General features: G+C 44.8%; 1 protein-coding gene across 4 annotated transcripts in view; it reads left to right on the top strand.

Moving 5' to 3' along the window:
- Positions 1–21,232, top strand: part of Masp1 (mannan-binding lectin serine peptidase 1) — a 69,456-nt gene that overhangs the window by 22,688 nt on the left and 25,536 nt on the right. For 2 of the 4 annotated variants that reach the window (NM_008555.3, NM_001359083.1), the window contains exons 3-8: positions 2,296–2,473; positions 3,800–3,931; positions 6,435–6,631; positions 12,804–12,951; positions 14,084–14,202; positions 15,080–15,158. In NM_008555.3, coding sequence (NP_032581.2) covers positions 2,296–2,473; positions 3,800–3,931; positions 6,435–6,631; positions 12,804–12,951; positions 14,084–14,202; positions 15,080–15,158 — 853 coding nt within the window. Of the gene's footprint in view, positions 1–2,295; positions 2,474–3,799; positions 3,932–6,434; positions 6,632–12,803; positions 12,952–14,083; positions 14,203–15,079; positions 15,159–18,412; positions 19,245–21,232 lie in introns of those variants that run through there. The other 2 variants (XR_003951766.1, XM_006521829.4) reach the window with 2 other exon arrangements.

Raw genomic sequence — 21,232 nt, 5'->3', positions numbered from 1 at the left:
CTGCACACTGCAAAATCCAAGAGGCTGCGGGACTGCCAGGCTACAGAGAGGTTTCTGCGCTATGGTCCTTATTGCTTAAGTTCTGACAGTTCAGTAGTATTCAATTCTCAACTGTGTCAATATGGTTCACAAATAATCTTATCTTCACTAGTCATCCTAGACCTGTGTGTTGAGATATCTACAGGCCTATAGGGCTATACTCTGATGGTACTAGAGACAACTAACATCAAGTTAGAACGCTGGGGTTTTGCAGTTACCCACTGAAGAACCTCGTCCCTTAGTCCTTCTTCTAAATCTATTAAATCTCGTTTCTATTAAATTCCAACAAGAGCAGTGTAAATAGGTTCTAATTTATAGCATATTAAAAATAGGCAGACAGAAAGTAGGGCTACTACTGTACACCAACATAAACCACTTCATTAAAAAGTTGTAAAAACTGCAGAGGCATACAGCTGAGCAGTGTTCCAGGCAGGGCAAACAGTAGAAGGGCTCAGTATCCCCAGGGTCCCACTCTAATGTAGTATAATGACACTTGACATTTGTGATGTTTGAATTCACCCAGGGAAGCTTAGTGTGTTTTACTTAAGAAAATTGTGATTTACATAAAACACTTAAAAAAAAAAAAAGGAAGTGCTCTACCCTAATAGAAAAGGATTTTAAGGATTACTGTTAGAAAACCTTCAGTTATCTGGAAACCCCCATTAACCATGTTAGCATAGCTGCTGGAAGGCAAAGAGTGGCAGTTCAGCTGTGTAGAGAAAGGCACATTCTGCAGCTAGAGTCTGTGGGAGATCGCTACTATCTGCACAGAGAGAACAAATAGCAAGGCCATGAGCTCATCTTCTGTTTACACTTCAGTTCCCGACATTAGTGATTAATTGTCCTTGTGTTTTGTTGCCAGGGGCAAATTGCTTTCCTTCTTATTTTAAATAAATAAACCATTAGTTTCAAAACAGAAGTGTCAGATGTCAAGATATCCTGCCATACTAGGCTTAGGGACACAACAATGGACTCATTAGAAGCCACTCGAGACAGACAGCCTTTGAGAAATTCCTTTTGGTGACAGAAACCATTCTCCATTGGACCTTCTCCTGTAGGTTGGTTAAAACACCAGTGCAGATGTTAACAAACAGAAATATAAGCTTAAAAGAATCAAGTGGGCTGTAAGCTGCTTGGGTAGGAGTAAGGAAGTAGGTTAAATGTGCGTAGTCAATAGCACCAACCAGCTCTTTCCCAGGGCCAGACATGTAAAGTCAGCTTTAGGCAAGCAATAGGTTCTCTCTACTTTGTTATCCAAATTTTCACAAGGGTCCCAGGCCCTTCCAAAGTACAGAGTTCTTTTATCAAGTAGGGAAATGCTGAGTCTGATTTCGGCATGTGTACATGCATGTAACCTCTGGAGGCCTCCAAAAAGCAGTTTCTAAATGTTTCAGGACTACCTATTAAATGTAGTTATGAGTACATGACTTCTTGCTCAAAAAATTTTAATGTCTTCCACTCACACCATTAACATTACCAAAGGTCAACCAGAGCAGGCTGCAATGTCCTTCCAAACACAGTTTCCTCCTGCAATTCTCACCGACTCTCTGGCTCCTCAGAGTCCCCGTAATGTGTCTTGAAGTTTAAGTTCTTCTTAGCAAATATTTATTGGATAAATAACTATGTGCCAGGTTCTAGTCTGTGGGCTGGGGAAATGCCGATTGAAAACAAAACTCTCTTAATGCCCTGTAGCTTTGTGTTACGCTGGGAACCCTTCAAGTCCTGACTGCTTCTGTGAATTCGCTCATCACACTGTTCCAGCCCCACTTGTGTCTGTTGGTCTGAACACCACTGTCCCACAGAACTTTGCCTGTCTTTCATCACCCTGTCTCCTCGAGCTTGGTACAGTGGCAGGCACACACTGGATGCTCTGTGAATGGCTTATTGTGTGGAGTGTCTCTTTTCCCAGGAAGCATGGTTAGCTGCATATAGAATCTATTTGTGAGGCTATCTAGCTCTTTTCAAGTTTTCCATGGAATTGTTTTCAAAGAATAACTCATCCAGATGGCAAAGAGGAGACACACACCAAGTGCCTGCTGAGGAAATCGAACCAAACAAACAGAACTGATCACATGGCCACATTCGCTTACACCAGTCCCATGTCGTCAGCAGATCTGTTCCTAGCTCCCTCTCTTTGAGTTTCCAATGCTGCCTCATCTGCTTGTGGGCAGACCTGTTCTCAGTCTTCTTGAAGAACCCGAGAGAGGCTGACAGGGGAAGGCACTCATTTTATTCCTTTTCACTTTGTCCCCAAAGGTAGAAACAGAAGACCAGGTGCTGGCAACCTTTTGTGGCAGGGAGACCACCGATACTGAGCAGACCCCCGGCCAGGAAGTGGTTCTTTCGCCTGGCACCTTCATGTCTGTCACTTTCCGGTCAGATTTCTCCAATGAGGAACGATTCACAGGCTTCGACGCCCACTACATGGCTGTAGGTAAGTTGCCTCATCTTCAGGTCTCCCCTTATCTCCAGAGATGAAAACTCCCTTGTGCTCTTTCCTTGACTGACATCCACCCCCATGGATTCTGCCTGCAGTGGCTTCCTGCACTTTTGCATCTCAAATCCACCCATCTAGCTAGCTACCACTCAGCCAACAATTAATCTTTATTGATATATTCTAAAGTAATGGCAAATATCATTATATTGCTTCCTAGTTCAACACCTATTAACAATGCTTTGTTTTGCTGTAGAATATACATATAATAAAATGTATAAATCTTACATGTGCATTTCTGGTATTTTGTACATATCTATTCCTTTCTCTTCTTCTTCCTCCTCTTCCTCTGTAGATTAGTTTTGCTTCCAAAATTTCACATAAATGAACATACAGGAAGTATAGTTGGGGATGGTATAAAGTTGGAAAGCTTCAACTAGGTTGTTATAGCTCCCTGGACAGAACTGTGTTCCACAGTGTTAATGAATACACTGTAAAGATTTTGTTCATTTCCCATTGAGGGATACCTAGGCTTCACTTATTTTTTTTTACACTCCTTATAAGATAAAGATTGTTACAGTCTTTTGTGAATATATGTTTCCCTGTTTATTGTGACTATTTAGACATAGAATCACTGGTTTGAAGACAGTTGTGTTTAGTCTCATAAGAAATTGCCAGATTTTTCCAAATAATCATGTAATTTGTATATCAGAGTATGACATTTATGGTGGATCCATGTCCTCACCAACATTAAACACTGTCAATCATTTTCCCTCATTCTTATTTACTGTGGTGAATATGTGTTGCTTAAATTCTATCCTTTGATGACTAATAATGGTGGACATCATATATATACATATATATATACTGGCCACTTATATGCCTACAGGAAAAACGGATGTTCAAACATCTAGGACGGGACTCAATCTATATCAGAGGGAATGGGGGTGTGGTGGTGAGCCAAGCTCTCCAAGAACCCCCGCCCCCCCCCCCACCAGGAGTTTTCTATCCAAAGGAATAGGATGGTGGTGTAGTATAGTAATTATCAATTATCATAACCAAGATGTGGTGATTACTTCTACCAAGACTCATATTGGCAAGGTTCAAACCTAGCTCTCTTTGATCTTGGGCAAGTTGCCTGACTTCTCTGTGTTCTGCCTACCTCCTCTGACCAATGGAGACAATGGCCAACTCTGGTCTTTATACAGGATCAAATGAAAGAAAAGCATGACCCTTCCCAAAGAATGAGTGACCGTAAGTGTTTTATAAATATGGCTTAATCATCACACATGTGGTGACTGACAAGAGGCTCTGCCTGCCCCACAGATGTGGATGAGTGCAAGGAGAGGGAAGATGAAGAGCTGTCCTGTGACCACTACTGTCACAACTACATCGGTGGCTACTACTGCTCCTGCCGCTTTGGCTACATCCTCCACACAGACAACAGGACCTGCCGAGGTAAGGCCTAGGGATATTTCCATGCTGTGTCATGATATGCAGCGTATTTCAGTAAGACCAAGTGAGACACAGATACTTAGTGCACACCCTTAAAATAAGTCAAGACTGGAGAGACGGCTCACTGTAGAAAGGCCTTGCTGGATGAACATGAGAAAATTCTCAACATTCATGTAGAAGCTGGCCTTATTGAAGCATGTCTCTGGGGGACAGAGACAAGTAGACTTCCAAGAGCTTGCTGGTCCCCCAATCTAACAGAAATGAAACAGTGAGCTTTAGGTCAGTGGGAGACCCTCTTTCAAACTTAGGTGGAGAGCAAGAGGAAGATAACCAACATTGAACTCTGGTCTCTGTATCAAATGTCAGGTATGTACACCTGCATTTACACACACACACACAAAGAGGGGAGAGGGACAGATAAACAGACAGACAGACAGACAGACAGACAGAGACAAAGAGAGACAGAGACAGAGAGGCAGAAACAGAGACAGACAGAGACAGAGAGAAAGACAAAGAACTTTTTTGGTTTTTGTCTTTTGTTTTTAAAGTCAAAGATACATACATATACCATATAGATAGATGCTTCACTGATAACTCCATTAGGAGCCCAGGATCCACTGTCAGAGGAACATATGACAAGCTTTGTAGTTGAAGTGTCTTTTCTGGGCAGAAAGTCTGTTCTATACATTTTTGTCTCCTCTTCTACTGCAAGTAACCAACCTGTGCCAGTTATGAGAAACATGGGTTTTCCAGCTCATTCTATCTGAGCCATAAATTCAGCCAAAGATTCCTTTCTCTTCTTTGTTCCAACAGCCCCTCTGTCCCTCTCTAACAGAGAACCACAGACTAAAGGACAGAGGAAGATGATAAAGAGAGCAAGTGGCTCATTCGCTCTCTCACTGCATCTCCTCCAGCATCATGGCTTCTGCTTTGCCAGCTCAGTTTGGGGCTGAGATCTTGATTCCCCAGGCTAGCTGTGTAACAGGCACCTTAGTATGTACACAAAGTGAATGCTATGCTTGTTACTCTTACATGAAGGAAGCATGGGCCCAGACTAGTCAGACATGAGCTGGCCTGTAAAAGTGACAAATGCTGCCTTTGACAGGAGAGAAGGACTATGGACGATCATTCAACACTGGGAGAACAGATTCTAAAACGATTTGGAGGTGTGGTAGAACTTACAACAGTGAGGGGAATTGCCCATGTATGAATCTGGGTAAGGCTGCACTTGTGAGCCCACTTGGAGAGGGCTCATTGGAGGAAGCCAAGGCCACAGACAAGAGTTCTTTACTTCTTCCTTCAAAACGTGCTGAATAAGGCTGAATGCCTTCTATATAAGTCCATCATCATAAAGTAGTATCTTCAAAAAGGAATTTTTACCAGGAGAATTATGAAAGCCCAGGGTCAAGGAGTCTAACATTTTTTTTCATCCTGACCACAAGAACCTTTTAAAAATCCTATAGATATGTGGTTTATGCTTATGAACTACATATCTCTCTGTGCACAGAGAATAAGGCGAGTAAGGTGTCCCAGGAACCATTTCTAACCCTCAGCAGGGTGACACTTCCCCATGAGGACGCTTGAGGTAGAAAGTGAAAACAGATGGAGATGCAAGTGACCTCATTTCTGCAGTTCTTGTTGAAACTTTACATTAGTCATGCTTGCCCTTCTGGGCTACTGTTTCTCAATTTGCAAAATGAAGAAAGGCTTACAAAGCACAGGCACGCCAGGTCTGGGAGGGGGCAGCCCAAAGGACCAAGGTTCAGAAGCCTAGAGTAGGCTAAGTCACGGACAGGCCCCCAGGATGTTGGATAACAGGAAAAAAGCAGAATCCTGTGGTTCAGAAAACTCAGTTAAGTGCGGACAAGGAGTCAGTAAAAGAATGCATGATGGGATGTCCAAGAGGGTGGAGCTATGCAACCAACCAGAGAAAGGCAGGGGCTGGGCATGGACAGTGTAGGGGCAGAGGGGAGTGGGAAGTGACAGGGAGTAGTGGGGAGGGAGACAGAGGGTAGTAGGGAATGGGAAGGATTTTTTTAGATAGAGACCAAGAGTGATTTTGAGCAGAAATCTGAAAGACGTATGGTCAAAGGAGGAAGCAAGACCCAAAGAGGTCCAGACACAGGACCTGACCCTTTCACCTCAAAACTGTTCTCAAAGTGGCTGCCTGCCCCTGCCAGAGGATCCCGTGGCAAGGGTCATCATCTATGGTAAGCCCATCTGGAGAGAGAGACTGCGAAAGTCCGAGATTGAGTCTTAACTACAGATCTTTCCACAGGTGATGGTGGATGAGCCATTACCTTCCTTGGAGATTCAGGGTCTCAGTAAAATGGGGATTGCTTCTCTGCCTGCTTCCTGGGAACACTGAAAAGATTACACAGTGGTAGAGAAGCAAGGGGTGTGTGTGTCTGTGTGTGTGTGTGTGTGTCTGTGTCTGTCTCTGTGTGTGTCTGTGTGTGCGCAAGTGTGTCAATGGTGTGCCATTTCTCTGTTGTGTTTTCCACAGTGGAATGCAGCGGCAATCTCTTTACCCAGAGGACAGGCACAATCACCAGCCCCGATTACCCCAACCCTTATCCCAAGAGCTCAGAATGTTCCTATACCATTGACCTGGAGGAAGGCTTCATGGTCAGCCTGCAGTTTGAGGACATTTTTGACATTGAAGACCATCCTGAGGTGCCCTGTCCCTATGACTACATTAAGGTAAGCGTGCAATGGCTGCTACTCCCAAGGGTGCATCTTGGCTCAATTGGGAAAAAAATGAGAATCCTGGGCTTATGGCTTTTCATCTTCTCTTAGGTCTGGGAACTGAGGCACTACCTTTCCAGAATGTCATTATTTATAACGTTGTCTTGGTTTCATTAGATCCAGATTGGGATCTCCTCTGATTCCAAACAGGCTTCCTGTCCAGTAGGGTAGTATGAGGAAGGGAATCACAAAGTCAAATTCCAGTAGTTTAGGAATGTCCCCTGAGCCACATTCAGCACTGTGGGGTGCACCCTGTGCACTCACATGGGGCCTTGCACTCAGAAAGGACTCGTGCTTGGATTAATGGGCCACAGTTGCCATCTTGAGCTTCTTAATACATTCTGAAAAGGATGCTCGCACTCTTGGCTTGTACTAGATCCCAAACATTACACGGGTGGTTTTATTTGAGGAAAGAGACCATTATAAAGGCAATAATGAGGAAGAAAATGTCCAGGGTTAATAGCTACAACACTTGAAGTTATTTGGATTGTCAAACACAAGCTAACCTAAATTTGAGTTTTGGTGGGATAGTAGGAGAAATAGTTCTCAGATGTGCAGGGAATAAAATCAGAAGTTTGTAGAGTGCCCAGAAGTACCTAGACATTCCTGGGCAAAATGTCCAAATGAAGCCGAATATTGGGCTCTGATTTCAGGGGAGATGCTGAACCCAAGGAAAATAAGGACACCACTGACTGTGTAGACAGGTGCTTATCTAAGTCATGTGGATTCTGAGCTGTTTAAGAAAACAAAAGACATGGGAACTGGAACCCATGAGTCCTGAGAGCTAGAAAGAGGGAGCAGGGCCACCCACCAGGTCAGAAAGGGAGACTTTAGCAGGGACAGAAGCAGAAAAGCCCGGGAACCCCTGTGAGAAAACTCAAGAACTTCATACCTGCTTGCTCCCTAGTGAATCAGAAGTTAAGAAGGGTCGTGGCTGCAGCTGACTCAGCAGCAAACACAGCCATGATTGTGTTGCTGTGGATAAGGTGCTCCCAACACATCAGTACTCAGTGACTCTTATCACAGTGCTTCGGTAGACCAGAAGTCCCAGTAGGCTCTACTGGCTCTCTACTTAAGGTCTCATAGGATTGAAATCAAGGCATCAATTTGATGGGACTCTTACCTTGAGGATCTGAGAAACAAACCACTTCCAAGGTTACCTGAGCTGGTGGCAGAACTTTATTCCTGGCCTTTCAGGACTCAAGTGCCACACTGGTTGGTATCAGAAGCTGCACCTCTCTCTGTCTCTCTCTCTGTCTCTCTCTCTCTCTCTCTCTCTCTCTCTCTCTCTCTCTTTGTCTCTGTCTCTCTCTGTCTCTCTCTGTGTCTCTCTCTCTGTCTCTGTCTCTCTCTGTCTCTCTCTGTTTCTGTCTCTCTCTGTCTCTCTCTGTCTCTCTCTCTCTCTTTCTCTCTCTCTCTCATTCTTCTGTATTGCTCCCTGAGGAGTTGCTCTTGTTAGCCTTGTGAAACTCAAAGGCCTCTGTAGAGTAGAGGAAACCACGGGCCTCAGCTATACATCTGACAGGATTGATGTCTAAAATATTCAAAGAATTAAAAAAAAAAAAAACTAAACACAAAAAGGCAACAACCCAACTTTTAAAAAACAGACCAGAATAGAGACCTCTCAAAGGAAGAAATACAAGTGATTAAAACATTTTTTTAAGTGTTCAACACCCTTAGCCACTTGAGAAAAGCAAATTAAAATTACTTTGAGATTTTATCTTGCCACAGTCAGAATGGCTAAGATCCAGAAAACAAATGACAACAATTGCTGTGAGGTTGTGATGAAAGAGGAACTCACTCCAGGCAGTAGTGGTGCACACCTTTAATCCCAGCACTCAGGAGGCAGAGGCAGGTGGATTTCTGAGTTTGAGGCCAGCCTGGTCTACAGAGTGAGTTCCAGGACAGCCAGGACTACACAGAAAACCCTGTCTGGAAAAAAGAAAGAAAGAAAGAAAGAAAGAAAGAAAGAAAGAAAGAAAGAGAGAGAGAGAGAGAGAGAGAGAGAGAGAGAGAGAGAGAGAGAGAAAGGAAGGAAGGAAGGAAGGAAGGAAGGAAGGAAGGAAGGAAGGAAGGAAGGAAGGAGAGGAACCCACATTCACCATTAGGACTGTAAATTGATACAACCACTATTAAAAAAAAAAAATCAGTGTAGAGCAGTGGTTCTCAATTTGTGGGTCGAGATCCCTTCCTTTGTGGGGTTGAACAACCCTTTCACAGGAGCAATCTAAGAACAACAGAAAACAGGAGCATAAGTTCATAACAGCAGCAAAATTACAGTTATGAAGTAGGAACAAAAAACCATGAGGAACTGTATTGAAGGATTGCAACATTAAGAAGGTTGGGAATCTCTGATATAGAGGTTCCTCATGAACTAGAAGCAAAGTTACTAAAGGACCCAGCGATATCATTCATTGGTATAGAGATAACTGATCACCCATGTTCATTGCTGCTCTATTCACAATAGTTAGGAGGACATGGCCTCCTAAATGGCTATCAGCTGATGAGTGGATAATGGAAATGCTGCACATATATACAAGGAAATTCTATTCAGTGATAAAGAGGGATGAGATTATTAGATTTTCAGGTAAATAGATGGAATTGAGGAAACCATTGAGTAAAGTCACCTAGTCTTAGAAAGATAAGTATTACATGTTTTCCATCATATGTGGATGCCAGCTTAGAATTTTTAGATATGTATGGTTAATTTGGAGTAACTATAGAAGCCAGGAAACTAGAAAGAGACCCTGGCAGGGTGAGAAGTAGGGTTTTAAGGAAGGACAGATAGCAGAGGACAGGTGTTATGGGAATGAAAGAAGATTCTGGAGAGAAAGGATTAAGTGGGCATTAGGTTAGGAGAGTAAGGCTGCCTAATCTTATGTCAACTTGACACAGGCTAGAGGCATCTGAAAGTACGGAACACTAACTGAGAAAATGCTTCCCGTAAGATTGGACTGTAGGCAAGCCTATTGAGCATTTCCCTAGTTAGAGTTTGATGGGGAAGAACCCAGTCCATTCTGAGTGGAGTCCTTCTGGGCTAGGGTTCTATAAGAAAGCCTCTGAACAAGCCATGCAGAAGAAACCACTAAGCAGTATTCCTCCATGGCCTCTGATCAGCTCTTGCCTCAAGTTTCTGCCCTGCTTGAGTTCCATTCCTGACTTCCTCCAATGATGGATGAAAGTATAAGCCAAATAAATACTTTACTTTCCAGTTTGCTTTTTGGCGGTGGTATTCCATCTCAGCCAACAGTAACCCTAACTAAAACAGGAGGAATAACTAACACTAAAGATATTTGAAAGAGTCATATGGAAATACATTATTTTAGAGGCTTCGTTTTATTGTTTCTTTGTTTTGTACATAAAAGTTTAAATGGAGTTACCTAAATAGGGGAATAATGTTCCTCCCAGAAGCCATAGCTATCAAACAAACAACCCAGTGGCAGGTGCAGGATACTACCCTTCAAGTTGTTGGTCAGAGAGATCCCACAGAACCCTGATAAACAAAACAGGTTATTGTCATTTGCTCCTTGCCACCCATCATAACTAAATGGTAAGACTCTATTGCTGAAGACACCCTACACTTGACTCCCAGGGCATGGAGAAGCCAAGCAGGTTCTGACCTAGTAGTTTGTTTCCTTTGGCTAGCTTTCATGGTACCTGTGGTGCCATAAAGGCTGCTGAGGGAGAACAGTCACCAACAGGCACACTCAGGTGTGAGCCTTGTGATCTATAATAGTATTCTTGTACGATACGCTCTTGGGTGCAATAGTGGCATTAATGTTATAGAGTGACCGGTTGCCTTAGCCATCAGCCCCTGAGACAATCCTTGAGGGTAGGGAGTAAGAAGAAACAGAAATCAACAACACAGATCCCGGGAGCCCGGTAAGAAGCAGAAGCAGACTCTTTGAATAAAATAATGATTGGTGCCTTGGCATGTACCTTGGGCTTGCCTCCCCTTCGTCCCCAGCTGTTTGTCCCGCTCAGTTGATTGGCTGCCCCAGTCACATGCTCTGTCTTTGTTCACCTCTGGGTGTCAGGTATATTCCAGGGTTGGTGAATGTGGAAACACCTGCTTCGCTTGCTGACCCACTCCTCCTTCAGTGACCAACTGCCTTATAATTGAATTTAAGGCTCACACCACAGGACTCATGCCTGGCCCTGTAGATTTGGCGAAGAACCTATGCCTGGGAAGGCCATGGAACTCAGGAAAGAACCACTGGTATCATTTTGTCAAATGGATATACTGCCAAACCGCCTTCTAAACTCTTCTACACCCGTAGATTCATGAAGCTCTCAACCTGTATCAGAGAAGCGTCATTTTACAATGGGCTGTGATAAAGACATAGACTCACATCCGGCCAGACTGTAGAAAATGAGGAACTGTCCTCAGCCCTAAATGGTCACCTACATCACACCCCTCATCATAGAGTTCAAGGAACCCTGCAGAAAAGGTGATGGAAGGGTTGTGAGAACAGAGGTCTGGAAGGACTCCTGCCAAACAGTGTCTTCCACACATGCCTGGGCTGTTTCCCTCTCCACAGCTGTAGTTGCTTCCAGAAGAATTCTCCATGATCACACCAGTCAAAGCTCAGCCTAGATGAGGGAAGGACTCACAAAGTCCCAATTCCAGCTGAGGAGCATTGGCAGCTGAAGGCTGATAAGATAAAACGATAAAACGTCCAAGTGGTCCCTGAGAGGTTAACTATGTGCCAGGAAATGACCCCACAACAATGCACAGTTGGAAGGCACGGGTTAGCCTCAGAAGACTATGGAAAGAGGACATTCATCATGTTGGAAGATGTGGTGGTGGGTCTGGGCAGAGTCCAAGGGGATGTGAGGGGCAATTATAGTCAAAACATACTGTATGTATGTGAAATTCTCTAAGAATGAACAAAACCTTAACATTTCAAAGTCCCTCTAGTCACAAAGAAACGCTCAGGAAGCAGGGCATGCTGACTGTTTCGGATTCTTGCACATTAATTTCTAGGAGCTCGGCATGGGAGCCACATCAAGATCCTGAGTGTCTTCAGGTATCATGTCCTCTGTTCCCAGTAAAATGATGTCACCCAGGATTATGTCCTGGCTCTCAGAAACAGAAGGAAAGGGGTTAAGTGCGCAGGACTGGGAGGTGGAGATTCTGAGTCACGCAGTGGTGATCATCTATGCTGCTCTACTGCCTCCATTACAGTCGGAGCCCTTGCACCTCTGTCCTCCCATCTGCACCTTCTCACCTGGTGCTCTTGCTTCCTTCTTGCGCCTGCATCATCTGTTTTCCCACAGCATAGAGCAAGGGAGTCAGACCAAGACTGCACATGGAATTAAGCCAAATTCCTCAACGAAGTAAAGACCCTTGTCACTCTGTCCAACCTCGTGTCAGGCCACTCCCTCTGTTCCTGCCATACTGGCTTCTCCTGGTCCTCATGCCTACCAAAATGTTTCCCACAGCTGGCCCTGCTTTTTACAGATGCTGGTTTTGTCTGACTGGAAAGAGGTCTTCTTTTTTTTCTGCTCATGCTTTATGTCTGATCTAGTGTGACTTTATATAGGCCCTTCCTAAGTTGTTAGTTACTATGTTTCTATTACACAAATGATGACTTTATAGATTATAGAGTTTAAATATGTATATATAGATTATATACACTTCAATACTAGAATTGTAGAGTGTAGTACATGTTCCTAATACATATATATGTATGTATATATGTGTATATGTATGCATATATGTGTGTGTACATATACATATATATGTGTATTATATGTATATATGTATATATATATATGCTTATAATCATTTTGTTATTTATTGTTATCACCCCTATAAACTACAGACTCTTAAAGAGTGGGAACCACTCCTGTTTTGTGCACTGTTCAGGACCACCTACAGAATGTTTACCTTTAATCACAGCATTATTAATTTGCTTTGTTAACTCCAAAGGCCACTGAAATTGTGACAAAAATGGACAAAAAAAAATTTTGGTAATTGGTAAGTCTACAAAAAACAAGACTGTATACTACTGATTCACATTAAGACTTCCAGAAAATTCCAGAACTAATTTTCCTAAAGCAGTACTGTGCACCACTCAGATGTGACTTGTCTCTCTCTATATATATATGTTGCCTCTTTTAGATTAAAGCTGGTTCAAAAGTATGGGGTCCCTTCTGTGGAGAGAAATCCCCAGAACCAATCAGCACCCAGACTCACAGTGTCCAGATCCTATTCCGCAGCGACAACTCAGGAGAGAACCGAGGCTGGAGGCTCTCCTACAGAGCGGCAGGTAACCTCTCCCCTTTCCCAGGTCACACTAAGCCACTAGGTTCCATGCTCACAAGGAAGGTTGCTGAGGGGTGAAGAATGCAGTCCTAGCTAGAGGCCTGCTCCTCTGGGAACCTAGTAGAACTCTCCCTGAGAACCTGGGAGACAAGATACATATCCTGGCTGAGTTTGCCACCTATAAATAGAGAGTGGACACCAAAGGGATTGAACGTATGCTCAAGATTGGAAATACTTCCTCATGTAGACACTGAAGACGGATTGTGCTTCTCTTTTTCCCTCACATGGAGATTCATTAGGTGAAGGAGACCTCCCAACCATGATTGTCTCCAAGTGTGGGTTTGGAGCTTGTGGGCCAATCTGGAGCTCTAAAGATTTCACTATAGGAGTCTATCTCTATGTGGGGCCCTTGGTGTGGCACAGCCCTTGCAAGTGCATCATGTAGCTAGTCCTCACACAAACCCAGAGGGAGTCCTATGACTCAATAAATCTGTAATACCTCAAGGAAAAAGAGGGTAGACCCCAACCAGGAGTGCCCAATCACCTTCATAGGACCAGAAGGCCTGGCTCTGCCCTCATTGTCACATCCAGGGCACCCTGGGGAGAGGTGTGACAGAAAACTAACAAAAGAAAATTTGCCCCTGAGAAAGGGTCAGGGCCAGGCTCAGTCACTGAGGTACCTGTCAGGACCAGCCTTCTGAAGAAAGGCAGAAGCATCCCATCATAGTCCCTTGGTGCCTTGGGAAGAATGTGAGACTGCAGTCATCCTGAGTGGCCAATGAGTGAAAAAACGGCAGAGCCCAAATTTCAACTGAATATAGAAGACCTTGCTTAGTGAACCGGGATATTCATCCGTATGAGTGCGGGCCTGGGGCTGAGCTCCCTGTTGCTGTGAGACTACAGCCAGTCTCTGAGGGCTCATGAAGCTGTTTGGCTGCCTCCTTCACTTTAATGGCAGGCTGCATTAGAAAGTGACTCACCCCTGCTTTCCAAACTCTTCTTCTAGACCCCAGGCCCTGTTGTTTCCACCTCATTTCAGGCCTCGCTTCCTCAGTGTGAGGGTTGGGGTGGGGGTCCTCTGCTGTCATTTCCTCTTGGTTTTCTCACCTGCTGTCTTTTCATTTGCTTCCTGCCAGGAAATGAGTGCCCAAAGCTACAGCCTCCTGTGTACGGGAAAATCGAGCCCTCGCAGGCCGTGTATTCCTTCAAAGACCAAGTGCTCGTCAGCTGTGACACAGGCTACAAAGTGCTAAAGGTGCAGAGCGCCGCGGCCGGCCGGGAAAACACTGCCTGCCGGGTGCCTCCTAACATCCTGTTAAGCTTCCCCAAAGACTCCAGAAATTCAGAAATGATGCATTCTGGGCACCTCTCAATTCAGGACATGACACAAAGTTGTTTATCAGAGCAATGAGTTGTCCTGAATTTTTAAATAAGGTTTCATATGGCTTAAGGATGAGGGACTACAACCTTGACAAAGTTCCTCAGAGGTGCTGGAGGATGATGGTGCTGAACAAGAAGCAGGTTTAAAGGTGGCAGACGGGCACTCCTCTCACTCCCTCCAAAGTGCCAGCCCACCTAGCTACCCTTCAGAGTAAGAAAGCAAAGTTCCCACTTGCGGGCACGAGGGGCTGGAACCAGGGGTTAGGATTGTTATGTTCCCCAGGTGAACCCAATGTAGAGCCAAGCTAGAGGCCCACTGCTCTGCAGGAAGTTTCCTCGAGAAGGGCCCAGTCACCATCAACAACAGCATTACCTGGGAGCTGATTAGAACTCTGAATCCTTGGGTAGGTCAGAAGAACTGAATTGAAATCTTCGTGGCAGGGACAAGCAGCCGGTCTCCACTAGCCTTCTCTGGGTGATGCTGACCCCTTGCTCTAATTGGAGAACCTCTGCCCTAAACCCAGAGTCAAAACCATAGTTTTTCCTCTAGAAACACTTGCCCATGCCTAGCGTGTGAATGAGGCTAATGGCGACATGACATGTCATGCATTTATGGGCAAGTTTGCCTTTGAGACTCATCGGGCTAATTCCTAGTTGAAGAGAGCCAGGTTTGAAGTTTGCGTTATCTTTGTTAGGAAATATGTGCTAACCCACTCCCTCCGTCTTCCCACGCCCTCCTGGCTTCCTTTCAGGATAACGAGGTGATGGACACATTCCAAATTGAGTGTCTGAAGGACGGTGCATGGAGTAACAAGATCCCCACCTGTAAAAGTAAGAAAATCAAACGGGTTGATTCCAATGATGCATTCCTTCATGGTGGGCTTGAAGCACCGAGCATGGGGTGAAAGGCTTTGACAGAGCTCTCTGAGAGGGGCAGACAGAGATCACTAACCATGTAGTAGCTAGACCAAGGAATATAAGAGCCCAATTCAAGAATAAGATTTTGGAATCACACACACACACACACACACACACACACACACACACACACGCACGCATGCACGACGCACGCACGCACACCTTCAAACAGGGTACAAATGTGGCAAAGGAATATAAGCACATCTCAATGTCTGAAATGAGCTTTAGCTCTGGAATTGCTAGTTTGGGAAACTAGTTTGGCGCTCAGGCCCAGAGCCCAGTGGCCTTGAGTGTCTGTGTGCCAATCGCTCACCTGCTAAGTCTTCCGGGTCAGCCGCTGACTTAGGGCTGTGGGGTCATCACACAGAACCCCACTAGCTCTGGTGACCTGGAGTTCTTGCCTTGTGTGCCCCTAACGTATTACAAGACCATGGACGTTTCTGTAACTATAAAATAGAGAGTATGGAGTAGCTTTAATTCTAGAATGTGTGCCAATGGTTCTAGAGAGAAATAATCCACATAAATAAGCTATTGAGTGTTATAGAATATAGATAGATAGATAGATAGATAGATAGATAGATAGATTTCCAGCTACTACTCCATTACTTTCATACCCAAGTAATTTCAAATGTAAAATGTTCAAGGATTATAATTTTAGCAGCTATAAATAGTAACAGTGTCCTTGCAGGGGGAGGGGGACTCTTTGACTTGCTTTAGAATAGAGAATTCTAAGTTAAGATATTATAGTCAGTGCCCCTCCCACCATTTTGTGACTTTGGGTTCTGTCCCCTTTCTTTTCACTGCCACCCAGCACTCAGCCAGATCCTTTCCCACTAGGAATCCTGGTGGGAGGGCTGGGGCGGGGGCAAACCCCAGGCAGCTGAGCACAATCAAAATGGGCTGGTTTTCCTTTTCATATGGTGATGGGCTGTGGTCAGGGTCAAGTGAGGGGAAAAGACTGCCATTTTATAGCTTCAGGAATAAGCGAAGCACTCACCGAATGCCAATGCAGAGTTCAGGAGAGAGTCCAGATGGAGAAGACAAGGTCCAAGCCTGTCTTAGTCAGGGATTCTATTCCTGCACAAACATCATGACCAAGAAGCAAGCTGGGGAGGAAAGGGTTTATTCAGCTTACACTTCCATACTGCTGTTCATCACCAAAGGAAGTCAGGACTGGAACTCAAGCAGGTCAGGAAGCAGGAGCTGATGCAGAGGCCATGGAGGGATGTTCTTTACTGGCTTGCCTCCTCTGGCTTGCTCAGCCTGCTCTCTTATAGAATCCAAGACAGACAGCCCAGAGATGGCACCACCCACAAGGGGCCTTTCCCCCTTGATCACTAATTGAGAAAATGCCTGACAGTTGTATCTCATGGAGGCATTTCCTCAACTGAAGCTCCTTTCTCTGTGATAACTCCAGCTGTGTCAAGTTGACACAAAACTAGCCAGTACAAAGCCTGAGGACCTCGTATGTTCCTGCAGTAAGGTGGCCCAGTGTGCAGTGTGCCTGGGCTCTAGCAAGGTGTGTGCAGGGCCAAGCAAGGGTCATTCTGCAGACGATCAATGGAGGTTTTCAGTGTCCAGGACCGAAGCAGACTCTGTAGTTGGGAAGCTGGGGCTTTAGGTGTTTATTCTAGCAGTAGGCAATGTGTTCATACTCTTCTGGCCTCATGCCCCCTGGTCACGACTGTGCTGACAACTTACTGGATGCCTACACCCAGTGTGCCTGTAAGGAGCAGGAATACATTCCGGGTAGTGAGTGCTTAGATCTCCTCAGCCCATCCCCATCACTGGGCAGGGCTTGGTATCTCTGTCTTATGTTTTTGAAAAGCAGAAGGTGCTATTAACACTTTTTCCTGGTAAATTATAATGGGCGCCTTGAAAGAGGAAGTCACTACAACATGAGATGGTATTTTTTTAAAATAATACCTTATTTAGTTTTACTTTGTGTATTGCTATGAGTGTGTCAGATGTGGAATTGGAGTAACAGACAGTTGTGGGCTTCCATGTGAGTGCTGGGAACTGAACCCGGATCCTCTGAAAGAGCAGCCAGTGTTCTTAACTGCTTAGTCCCTCTCTCTAGCCCCTAGATACTATTATTTTATATGCCCTGTGCTAGACAGCCACAGAACATGTTAACATTTTATACTGAAAATTTGACCCAATTCATCTGCATTAAAGTATATTAGGACGGCTTCAGCTCTTATTAACACACAGCCAGCATCTCTGAGCATCTGTGGGTACCTTGTACTCTGCTAGGTCTTATACAGATAAGACTGACAAGTTGAGTCCTTGGGAATGTGAAAGTAGGGGTGAAAGAAAGAAAGAGAGAGAGAGAGAGAGAGAGAGAGAGAGAGAGAGAGAAAGCTTGCAAGGTGTGACTATGCAACACAGAGACTGGGGATGTAGCTGGGGTGGTAGCATGCTTGCTTAGAATGTACAAGGCCCTGGATCCAGTCCCCAGCATTGCATGTGCTACCACACATGGCAGCACATTATTGTAACTGCAGCACTTCAGAGATAAGAGTCTGGGGATAAGAAGATTAGAAATGTAAGGTCATCTTCAGCTATATAATGAGTTCAAGGACAGCCTAGGCCACATAACACCCTGTCTCCAAGAGAGAGACAGAGACAGAGACAGACAGACATAGAGAGAGACAGAGACAGAGGGAGGGAGGGAGGGAGGGAGGGAGGGAGGGAGGGAGGGAGGGAGGGAGGAAGAGAGAGAAAAAGAGAAAGAGAGATGATAAAAAATGTAAAGAGGAACAGGAAGTGGAAATTATGGGAATCTTGGCCCTGTCACCACAAAGTGGTGACAAGTCCTGCTATACTCTGAATGCCATCTGTCAAATAAGCATTTGGGCTGGATGAATGCAAAGCTCCCAGCCAGGGGCAGGATTTTCTCTTCCTCAAGAGCCAGGATGTAAGACTATGTAAATTCTCAGAAGGATACAAATTCAGCCATCCCAGACTGTCCTTCACAATGGCTGTGCCTAAACTTCATTCTTAGTCAGCTCTGGTGGAACGGTTTCTGTGTTTCCTGCGTGAACTATTTCTGCTTTGCTTGCTAATTTTTCTCTCTTCCTTTTCTCTCTCCTTCTCTCCCTCCCTCTCTCTCTGCTCTCTTCCTTCTGTCTCCTGATCCTCCTTTGCCTTCACCATGGTGACAGAAAGCGAGATCGAATTGGAGAAGGAGCTGGAGTCAGAGCCAGTGGCAGAGTGAATGATTGGCACTGGCGGGAACCCCACACAGTGCAACATCTGAGAATGGATTACTTACAGAGAACCCAATCCCTTCCAGAGCCACCCCACCCCGCCCCACCCCGCCCCACCCACCAACACTCCATTGCCCACTTGAGTGTGGATTAGAATGGATGCTGAGCTAGGCAGCAAGCCTCATCATCAGAAAGAGCTGCCTACCTGAGAACATTCTCTCTCTCTCCTGACGATTTACTCACCATTCAAACTTACTGCAAAAAGCAATGAAAAGACAATGGGTGATTATTTTAATCTCTCAGTGAACTGTACTCTTCTCAAAGGAAAATATGTCCTTGGGTTAAAAAAAACCACAAATTTAATGTACAATCATGTGACCTAGAGCAACATGGGCCATCACAACTGATTCACTCCATACTATAAGTTTAAGTGGGTCAGGGTGCCAACTACTTAATGACTTTCAAATCTCTGGCTTCTACTGCTGTCTTAACAACCATGGGTTTATAGACTGAATGATGACACAGAGTGTGGATGTGGGCGAGTCTGGATGTTTTCATATTCAGAAAGTGTATGTCCCTAACAACCATGGGTTTATAGACTGAATGATGACACAGAGTGTGGATGTGGGCGAGTCTGGATGTTTTCATATTCAGAAAGTGTATGTCCCAGCCACACTTTTTGGGATGAAGTTCTGTTATCTGAGGTTCTTTACTGCTGGGGCTTACAAGTTTTTTTTTATTTTTTATTTTAAACTCACTATTAAAAACCTTAAAGAAATGAACATCACATCTGGAAGCAGCAGTCTTCAGCTTAGGGTCATGGCTATAGAAACGAGCATCACATCTGGAAGCAGTGGCCCTCAAGTTGGGGTCAAGGCTATAACTAGGTCCTTAGCAATGGTGAAGAAAGGGCTGGAGAACTGCAGTGTGCATGCTGGTATCTAAAGGGCAATGTCTGTCTGAGTTCACACATGAGAGGAGGGGCCACCTCTTATTCAGTGACTGCCCAATTTGATGATCAAGTGACCTAGATCCCTAGGGTTCTGACCTTGGTGAGGGCAGAATCCCATGAGTGTGGGTGGGTTCTGGAGACTGAGGTGCTGTCTTGGGGTAAAAATGCCCTTGATAGATAGGAGATGAGAGGGATACCAAAGACAAATGTCATCCGGGCAAATGTTTGTTTATCAGCCCCCACAAGAACATAACCTACCCCAGCTAGCAGTGTTACAAATGTACCATATATCAGCGGTGGGCCAGGTGGGCCAGGTAATACCTGTAAGAGGGAAGTGATATTCTGGAGAGTCTGATGACATTGGAGTACAGGTAACCTGAGGGAAAGAGAATGAGGCCAGAATGGGCATGTGGCATCATCCTTGGTCCTGAGTACCAGGTCAGATGCTCTGTATTGCTCTGTAAGAAGCCCTTGATTTGCAGAACAGTGTGTTTAGAGCTCAGGCCAAGAAAAATGTATTGGAAGAAACATAAATGGCAGTAAGAACTAGCCAGAGACACAAGGTATGGGGCAGTGCAGCTCATAGCAGAGTGGTGAGCAGAGCAGGCTGCAGAGAGAGGAGAAGAACATCCTGAGTCTAGGGTGTAGGAGGGGCCTAAGACAAGCATAGAACAAGCTTACTAAGTCAGCTGGAGACAGTTTCTGATGCACACTGATTGGGTCACCCAACACTGCTCTTGGGAAAGTTATCTCTTCTCAGAGACATGACTTTCTCCCTGTCATTCTGCATGTAGGAAGAAGGATGCTCCTTCCACACTGACTACAATCAAGCTGATATGACCCTTTGTTTTCTGTTTACCACCCTCCTCTCTCTGGCAACCATATGAGTGGGCAGAGTGACTTATCTGGGGTGACAAGAAAGCATGCCCTCTATTCAGAAAGTGTCTCCTATAAGCATCAACCATTCAAGGCCAAGGCCAAACATTCAGTCCTTCCACTAGGGACAGGAGAGTTGGGTCATGAGGATTATTGAGGCCAAAGGAACTCTCAGAAAGCTCGGGGGTGAGGGGTAGGGACAGTAGTACCAGCATCCTGTCTAGGGTAGACAGGCAGAACAAACATCTGCTTCCAGTCTCATCAGGAGAGTACAGTCTACTTATGGTTTTAAATAGCAACTTGTATCCTGCATTATCCCAGTCTTATCCATCATGTTAAGACTAGGGTTAGAGTTAGGGTTAGAGTTAGGATTAGGGTTAGAATTAGAATTAGGGTTAGGTTCAAGGCCTAGGTTTCACAAACTACAAGAACATCTATATTCTGGCTTAACAATGCAAATTAAGTGATTTGTTCAAGGAACTTGAAGGCCAGGACCCCTTTGTGTAAGAAATACTCATATGATCTTCCTTCCTTCACCTCCTTCTTCTAATCTGGAAGGTTCTGAAGTCAGACAAACTGTTTGTTAGGTAACTCTAGTCAATCTGCCTCAAGAGGAGTCAGTTCAACTCAGGGGGTGGTGGGGAATTTGGAAATTCTACCAGAACTCTGGAAATATTGACTACCAGTGTCCACATTAGCCATGGAATGTTTACTATTTATCTGGAAAACACATTTTAAAAAACTAGGAACAGCTAGTACCATTTACTGAAAGAGCACCAAAATCAAGGCCAGGTCTAGTTCTCACACTAACAATAATTCACTAGGTAACTCTGGACCAATAGAGCCTCCTGTCTGGGCTTATCTGTAATATAAAGAGCAAATCTACACGCTCTGCTTCGGTGTCTTTTCTAATGGTGGAATTTCACATCTCTCCAATTCTAGCATCA

The sequence above is a fragment of the Mus musculus genome, chromosome 16, assembly GCF_000001635.26.
Source record: "Mus musculus strain C57BL/6J chromosome 16, GRCm38.p6 C57BL/6J".
NCBI classification, from domain to species: domain Eukaryota; kingdom Metazoa; phylum Chordata; class Mammalia; order Rodentia; family Muridae; genus Mus; species Mus musculus.
The sequence above is the reverse complement of the archived record's forward strand: the minus strand, read 5'-3'. Positions and strand labels throughout refer to the sequence as shown.